The 9,145-nt window shown below is 39.9% G+C and overlaps 1 protein-coding gene across 1 annotated transcript in view; it reads left to right on the plus strand.

Annotated features, from left to right (window-relative positions):
• ARSB (arylsulfatase B) overlaps positions 1–9,145 on the plus strand; it is a 67,991-nt gene that overhangs the window by 934 nt on the left and 57,912 nt on the right. Inside the window, exons 2-5 of the mRNA XM_009884238.1 lie at positions 1–68; positions 3,154–3,340; positions 5,802–5,992; positions 6,551–6,758. Coding sequence (XP_009882540.1) covers positions 1–68; positions 3,154–3,340; positions 5,802–5,992; positions 6,551–6,758 — 654 coding nt within the window. The remainder of the gene's footprint in view (positions 69–3,153; positions 3,341–5,801; positions 5,993–6,550; positions 6,759–9,145) is intronic.

Raw genomic sequence — 9,145 nt, forward strand, 5'->3', positions numbered from 1 at the left:
TGGAGCGGTACTACACGCAGCCCCTCTGCACCCCCTCCCGCAGCCAGCTCCTCAGCGGCCGCTACCAGGTAGGGCCCGGCCCGAGGGCGGGGGGGTAACCCGGGGAAGGTCGGGACCGGAGTTGTTGCCCCAACGCGGTGGTGGCTGCGGAACAGCCGTCGGGGGCCCTCCATCCCTCTGTCCCTCCGTCCCTCCATCCCGCTGTTGCTCCATCCCTCTGTCCCTCCGTCCCTCCATCCCGCTATTGCTCCATCCCTCTGTCCCTGTGTTCTATCCCTCCGTCCCTCTGTCCCTCCATCCCTCTGTCCCTCCATCCCTCTGTCCTTCCGTCCCTCCATCCCTCTGTCCCTTCATGCCGCTATCCCTCCATCCCTCCATCCTGCTACCCCTCCATCCTGCTATCCCTCTGTCCCTCCGTTCCTCCATCTCTTCATCCCTCCATCCCACTATCCCTCCATCCCTCCCCAGCAGTAGCGACAACCCCCTCCTGGTCCCTTCCCACCGCCCTCGGCAGCCTGTCAGCAGGTGTCTTGGTGGGGCACATCTCTCCTGCTGCTTCTCAGCAACACTGTGTAGTTTGGCCTTCTTGTATCTATCTATCTCGTGCAAAAACGTGCTTAGGAGAAGGCTACTGTGCAAAAACTGGTTGCAAACTTACTTCACTTACTTTTGGCTTGCTAGCTCGGCAGTAAACTAAGCGTGAATTTATTGCAAGTTGTTCTGCTTCAGACAAACTGAGGTGCTCGCTATGCTTCGGTTGTATTAACAGGTGTGGCAGCATATCGTGAAAAATACTCCTGTCGTAGTTATATTCTGTTATGTACTTCTGAACCGGACAAGCACACAATCAACATGCAGCAGAAGCAGATCAGCACTACGTGCTCAGTTTATGCAGCTTGTTTTCCAGTGCAGTGTTTAAATGCGTCCTGACCTGTACATTCTTCATATGGTAACAGATGTAGAGATTTATGCACCCCTTGTTGGAGTGCACATGGACTGGTCCTTGCTCAGGGTGTCTAGCTACTTCGGAGTCCTAGTCATGATTTTTCCCATTTTTTTCAGTTGCACAGGTATAAGAATTGGACTTCTTCGTACTGCTGTACTTTCCCCTCCCCTTTCTTTTTATTGCAACTTTGGCAAAGGGAAAGAAGAAAGCACAGACAGAAAGGAGAAACTCACAGAGGGTTAAGTGTATTTCAGAAACTTCCCCTCTCTCTCAAAGTCCTGCGCATGCGTGTTAACCGTAGTTATTTGTCAAAGAAAACATTCAGAAGGAAAATAAATCCTGTATTAGTAGATGTTAATTCACGTTGTTGCAGGAAGGTTGTTCTAGGGGATGCTTACTCTTTCCAAGCAACATTTCTTCTGTTTCTAGAAACTCCAACAGTCAATAATAGAGAATAGGAAGATGTAATTGACTTTTTTTACCAACTCTTTGAATTGTTTTATGTAAATAACCTAAAACGTTTTTTCATCTTGACTGTTTCTAGAATACAGTTCATACCCTGAATATGCATAACTAGAATTGAGTCCAGGTTAACTGGATGGTGCTGCACCTGATCTTTAAAGTGGAAATGTGAAATGCTCATAGTTCTGTCCTGATTTAAGTTCGTTGTATGTATCTGACTTGATAATTTAATCATCTTCATGTTGACCTTGTAACAAATGAGCAAAATAATATTAGAAATTGGAAGTAATTTTTCTATAAAATTGAGGAGACATTGTGTGTAGGAAATAATTATGTAGCAAATATGTGGGATTTTGTTTTGTTTTACCCATTGGTGTGATTAACAATTGCTTGGAGTTTTTAGAAAATAACCTAAATCTGTTCCTATTTGGAGCTGGAATTTTGATAGTCATCTTGCAGTCCGTAAAGAAAGAAGAGCAAAGGTATTGTTTTATGAAAGCCATAGAATTTTTGTATCATTATTATTAATATTTTCTTCTCTTTTTTCTTGCTTTCTACAGACAATGGAAGAAATTACAATGCTTTGCTATCTTGTGTCTTTCACTGTATTAAGAATATTTTTGTAATACCACAATTTAAGAAAATAATTATTTTTTTTCCAGCTCCTGTTTAGTAACTAATAGGCCCTTTGTGAGAGTCTGCTTGCCCACTTGCCTGAGATCAGGGCTTGTTTGGTTTAAAAGTGAGTTCAAAGTGTTGCTAAAATGATGCTTTAAAAATTAATTGTGCATCTTGCTACACTGGAGTGCTTAGTGGAGTTACAGATCTGATGTCTTGTACTCTAGGGGGTCTTGGAGGTTTTGTGCTTTGACAGAGGCAGATTATTAGAAATATTTAGTAAATAAATAAGATATTTATACTTGTATGTGTATGTTTGCTGGCCTAAGTTTAGGGTATTGCGTTTTTTTTATCTGGAGAAGATAGAGGTGTTGACAAGTCAACTTACAGTACACAGTAACTAAAGAGTTTTCTTGCATCAAGCAGTATGTGCCCCGAGAATTGTTATCGGTCATGTTTTTGTAAAGAAATAGAAAATTTCCCACTTCTTAAGATTGGAAGCTTATGTGGAACTATTAGAGATCAGATCTAGGCAGTGTCTAAAACTTGTGTTATGCCTAGTATCCAAACACTTTGTTTGTAAAAGTGCTCACGCTCACTTGAAGCATGTAAATAAATATATAATGTGTGTATATAATGTACATTTAGAAGAGTAATGCAAAAAGCACTGCCTTATCCTTTACCACCTTTTCATCCGATGACTGTTCTCTGGTACAGGCAAAGGCTTGGTAGCTTCACCTGCCATTGCGTCTTTTTGCCAGTCCCATTTAAAATCTCTCTCTCCATGTTGAGATGTCGTCATTAGCCTTCAAAGAGACCGTAATGGTAATTGTTACTTGTTAGATTTTGAGATGAAAACGCAAAGGGCTTTGTTTTGTTTTTTTTTTTATTGCACTAGGTTTATGTCTGGGAAGGTCTTGTAAACCCCTGCGGTGCAATGTCCATACTCCCTCTGCCTTCCACCTGCGTCTTCCTCATCTTCCTCGGGGCTACATCAGCGAAGACATGAAGTCCTAAAACTGATGCTCTGGTGTAGCTTTGTTTCTTTTTGCGCCTGCTTATAAAGTAGGTTACGGGAATGTGTTGCTGTGTTCTAACTAATCTTGCATCCTTCTTTTCTCTGCTAGATCCACACAGGTTTACAACACCAGATAATTTGGCCATGCCAGCCCAGCTGTGTGCCACTGGATGAGAAACTGCTACCAGAGCTGCTTCAAGAGGCGGGATACGTTACTCACATGGTGGGGAAGTGGCATTTAGGGATGTACAGAAAAGAATGCCTTCCAACCCGCAGAGGATTTGATACTTACTTTGGTAATGGTTAGATTTGACATGGGCAAGAAATGTCGTGTTAAAAATTATGAGAAACCGCCTGATTCTTCTAAGAACGGCAGATTTACTGTTAGTGTATGAGTAAATCAATACCTGGCATGCATGTTTCCAAAGTATAACTGGGTAGTGCCTTAAATGCATGCCCAAGCCTGACAAGTGATTGAAGAAAATATCATGATTACTGAGTGGCTCCAAAGAAAGTATTTCTGTCTTATGATCTGCATTTAATTTGGTTCCATGATGGTTAGAAGATTTAAGGTGTAGTGATTGGTTTGTTTTTATAAGTGTCTGTAATCTAAACGTTTTGTGTTAGATCAGACAGCAGACATTGCTTGCTCTGCAAATAATGTTACACTTCTAAAAGCTGGTATTTTTAAGCTGTGTTCATGCTTTGTGAATAGAGTAGCATTGTTTTCCAGAGCTGCTGGCAAGGAAGGTGGTGTGAGACCCTCTATAAAACATTATCCAAAAGGTCTGTTTCAGGAACTCGCAAGTTATGAAGTCAAATCCTCAGATTCAAAAATAACGCCGGAATTAGGTTGTCCAAGTGTGACAGTGTTACAAAGCAACTTGTAGCTACAAGTTGTTTATTCTTCCTCTCGCAAAGGTTCGAGTCCCAGTATTGATTGGACTTTTATTGGTTTGCACAAGTGCTGCAAATGTGACGTGAATCAGGCTGCCTGCAATACATCTCATTGTGCGTGGTACTGCATGCAAAGTTGTCCATCACCACTGGGCTGTTTTTAAGACACTGTCATTAAATGGACAATTTCAAAACAGTTCATTGTCTTCAAAATAACTTTGCAAGCTGTTGATAGTACAGCTGCCCACTGCTACAGCTGAGAAAGTAAAATACAGAGAAACTTACAGGTTCCTCTTGTCTAACTTGAGTCAGTTAAATGAGGAGCCTGACTGTGCTGTGTGCCTGTTGTAGACAGTGGTGATCCAAACTTTAGGTGGGAAGAACCATTCCCTTAGATTGTTTGTCTCTCTTGACTCTTCAGGGAACTTGGGGCCGTGGTTTCACAACTGAATTAAGCTGATATGTATGGATTGTAATACAACGGTTCATTGCTTAAACGTATATGCCTCCTCCCATCCCTTTGCAGGAGCTTGAGATCTTCTTGGCAGCATAGGTGTAGATAGGCTGGTGCTCCTAGTGGAACCTTACCCTGGGACCGACTAGACTCTTGATGCAGGGGTCTTAATACAGGCTGGCTCTGGGCATGGTCGTTGAGTGCCCAGCGTGACACTATTTTTCAGAGAATGTAGCAGTTCAATATTCTATAATGTTCGTGTAATTCCAGTGTTAATTGCAATTAAAGGACATTTGATTCTTTGGCAAACTTGGTGCAGTGCCTCCCCCATTGGGCACTCGAAATGGGACAATGCAACTTGCGTCTCTGAGTCCATGGATGTAGGCAGTCTGCCCACAAAATCTCTCCTTATGCTTTGAAACAAAAGCAATTTTTTCCTTCTAAAGATGTATTACAAGTTTATATTGTTTTTAAAACAAAACTTCATTCTTTCTGTACCTACTTTTTTGCACAGGTAACTGTACATACTTTTTTGCACAGGTAACTGTACATACTTTTTTGCACAGGTAACTGTACTTGAAGCTGCTGAATAAAAACTCAAGTGAAGGTCCTCCATTTTGTATTTTTGTCCCCAATTTTAGTTTGTTTTTGGAGAACTTAAGAATATATTTTTTTCAGATTTGTCTGGGTTTTTTTTCAGGTTATTGGGGGATAAATCTGAAATCTAATTTCCAAAGTAACAATTACTGAGATTCAGAAAATTTTGAAGAGGTTTGTTTCTGGTTGATAAAAAGCAAAAGCACTCAATGCTTGACAGGAGAGCCCTTGGTAGGAGCAAATCTATACCTCTAGAATTTTTGCATAGTTTTTTTCTTTTAGGAATCTTTAAACAATAGTGTCTTTTTTTCACCAGTTGGTGTCAGCAGTGGATCAGAAGTTGCTTTACAGCTGACATTAAAAATGCTTCATACTTGGATGTTTTTGAAAAAAAAAAAATAAAAAAATCCAAACTTTCTAATATTGTGAGAAATTTTCTGTGAAAATACAAATATAGAAAATCATACCCGCTAAATATCAGCGTAATACACAGACAGGTCACTGCCTTTGCTATCAGTGCATTAGTTTAATGCTAATGTATTTGATATCGAGTTATGAATATAAAGTCACTGAATCGCTTTCAAAATCTTTCATGTGTTTTGAAATTACTACTTGCATTAGCAATAAAAAATATGAAGTATTAGTGTTGATCTACTTATACCTGTCAAGGGATGTCACTATAGATGGTGAAATGTTGGATGAGCTCAAAACCACTAAAGTTTTGACATTTTTCACTTTTTTTCCCCCTAATGTGTCTGTTTATATGACATTATGTTGGCCAGCTTATTTGACATCTTTTTCTGTTCCAGGCTATCTTTTGGGGAGTGAGGATTATTATTCTCATGACCGTTGTGTCCTCATCAAAGCAAAGAACGTAACGCGCTGCGCTCTGGACCTTCGAGATGGAGAAGAAGTTGCAACTGGGTTTAAAAACGCGTACTCTACTAATTTATTCACAGAAAGAGCTACAGATATTATAGCCAATCATAAAACTGAGAAGGTAAAGTCAGCAGCTGTTTTTGATAACTTTAGCACTAAAGAATGTTTAAAAAAAAAAAGTTAATGGAATTTTAATAGACCTGCACTTGAGGTATAATTCGGAGCTTTTCAACAGGGTGCATAGAGCTAAATGCAAGAAGTAGCATTGGCAAAACTTGCCTTCTCTGCTGTCAGAATCAGCTTTGGCTGCACAGCCCTGGCCTGCTACCCTTCTCCATTTCTTTTTTAATAGTGTAAGTAATGAGTTTATAGAAATGATTTAGCATGTAGTTCGCTCTTAAAAGAGAATGGAAAGTTTGATGGGAGATGTTTCATACAAAGAAACTGTTAACAACTGTGTTCTGAAGAAAAGATACACCTGATGTTTTTACACAGCTTTGCGAAAGTGCTTTATCAAAGTTTTATTAGTTTGTGCTTAGGGATTAGAAAAGAGAAGTGCAGAAGAAATCAAAACACAGTGTCTTCAGCTGTTGATGAATCAAGGCTGCTTTTGCTGCAGTAACTTTTGCATTTAGTATTTTATGATCAACTAATTTCCATTCTACCCCTTCCACCCCAGCCCCTCTTTCTCTACCTCGCTTTTCAGTCTGTCCATGAACCTCTCGAGGTCCCTGAAGAATACATGAAACCATATGCCTCCATTAAAGATGTAAAGAGGCGCCATTATGCAGGGATGGTGACTCTTATGGATGAAGCCGTAGGAAATCTTACTGATGCTCTGAAAAGATACGGTCTTTGGGACAACACGGTTCTTGTTTTCTCTACTGGTAAGTTCACTTAAATATTCTTTCAGTAATAACTTTGACACAGTGTCTAAGAAGATGACTTCAGAGACACCTGGCCCCTCTGTTCTTTCCCCATGTATTTTCTAGCTACAGATGAATGATGAAAGTGAAACAGGACTTTATACCAGAAGAAGCAGTTTCTCTCCCCTGTCTTATGGCTTTCTCAAGCACGACGAAAACAACTCTAAGCGAGTGTCTGTGTGAATAGGGGATACTCCTATTGGAGTAGAAACAGTATTGTAAAAACTGAGGAGTACGGTGAAGTTGGAGGCATCTTACTTGGCTCTGTGGTTACTGACTATCTGTCTGAATTGAATCCTTACTGAGAGTGATCGACTGAATTAATTTGTCCTGAGCTATAGATAGCTCTCTGATCAGTCTATAAATTGCCACGTGTTGCATGAAGCACAAACAGCCAGAGAGCAAGCAGTTTGAAGCCAAATCTCTTTATTTCCCTTACTTCCATGTAACGTGTAATTTTTGTCTTGCTTGGAATATTTCACTGGCACCTTACTCCCATGAAGCAAAGGTCTGTTAATTAAAAAGCTTAGTATGTGATGGTTAGCCTTAGTCTAGGCTGCCAAATTACAGGCTGAGTTTTTGTATGTACTATCATGCTATCTGGTTTCTAGATTATTAGGATAATGCAAATAATACATTACAAAGCAGTCTCCTTTGTTTCCAAATTAGGAATGAAACAGAACCTTTTTGAAATACAGCTGCTTGGCTGGGTTTCAGGAACATAGTTGTTCTTGTTTGGCTGGGAGTGGGGAGTAGCCTTTTAGTGCTTACAGATGCTCTTTTGCTCAGGCATTACAGGTTAGGGCTGTCAAAATGGCAAATTAATTTTCAGTGAACACTTTAAAAATAAAAAAAAAACCCAAACCACCACCACCAACAGCAAAAAATACCCAACCTCACCAACCCCCAGATTTTGATGAAAATGCAGTGATGTGTTTTGAGTTTAGCAGCTGCTTCCTATAGCACTTGGAATCTTGGAATTTCGTTTTGTGTCCAAACCTGTTTGCCTTGTGGTGTTACTGTTGTGTCCAGGTTTTAGCTCTAACAGGATTCGATAACTCTTCTATGCCTGTTTCTGTTTATGATGTTTTCATATTTAGAACTGAAAGTAAGCAAAGCCATATGGAAAATGATACCAATATTTATTCCATATGGAAAGAATCCAGTCTTTGCTGATGGGGTCCTGGTAGAGTTATTTCAGTAATGTTTGTTCAGTGTGTTGCAGAATAAAACTAAAGACATCTGAGTTGGAATTGCAGGGTATGACTGACTTAAAAAGATACAATTATTTTTTTGTATATAAAATGTTTTTTTTCCAAACGATGACAGCATGCCCTGCTTTTAACAGCAGTTATCTTGCCATCAGTTACAGGTATGTTTCAACAAGAGTCAAACAGTCAGGAGAATCCAGTGTCTGCCCTATCTAATGGGACTTATCTTGAGTTAATTGACATTTTAGACTGCCGGGAATGGAATTTAATATTATTGAAGCGCAGGGAAATTTGGCCTAGATCAAGCAGGTCAGGGGGCAATGTTTTGTTTTTTTTCAGTGTTCTGCCTTCACTTCAAACAACTGTTCTTTACAGGCATAAAACATTGCATACTTTAAAGACCTAGTTTCCAAAAAACAAATGTCTAAAACATTAAGCATAAAAAAAAGGCAACCAAAAAAAAGAAGCATGAAATCTATTCAGCTTTTCTGTATTATATTTATTGCTTTTGCAGATGCTGTGTTTTAAAATTGGCATTAGAAAGTGGTTGAAAAGAAACACGAGAGGGTCTGCAATTGAGCGTCTTGTTCAGAGAGTTGTGCTGTGTGAGATGTCTCTGCACAGCTTTCAAGTCCTTTGTAAATGGAAGTCTTGGTGTGCACGGGTAGCTATAGTACGGGTATATACTTATACTATGATATTACCTTCAGCTCCTGAGGGCATCCCTGCTCGACGAAGCTGTGCCCCCTCTCCCTGCCCCAAGTGCTCTCCTGGGACTTGGGGGACCCTCCTCATGCTTGGTATCGCAAGAGAGAGACATTTTTCCCCTCTGATCACAAATTCTCTCCAAGAAAGTTCTTCCCATGTTGTGAGGTCAAGAATCAATTTAAGGATTTAAATGAAAACTGCACGGGAGAATCTAGGGAAGGATAAAGTGTATCCATAATTTTAATGAGCAATATATATGTGTCTCCTCAGCGTATTAGTTAAAGATACAGAATCATAAAAGCACTCTGCTTTGTTATAAACCTGTGTGGTTTGATAACTGTAGTGCTGGAAACCTGTAGAGGAAAAAGAAGTGAAGATCATACTTTATGGTAGATTTTACTAGATTCATTACTATTCCCTGTTTAGTTG

This window comes from Charadrius vociferus, unplaced genomic scaffold (genome assembly GCF_000708025.1).
Source record: "Charadrius vociferus isolate BGI_N301 unplaced genomic scaffold, ASM70802v2 scaffold183, whole genome shotgun sequence".
NCBI classification, from domain to species: Eukaryota; Metazoa; Chordata; class Aves; order Charadriiformes; family Charadriidae; genus Charadrius; species Charadrius vociferus.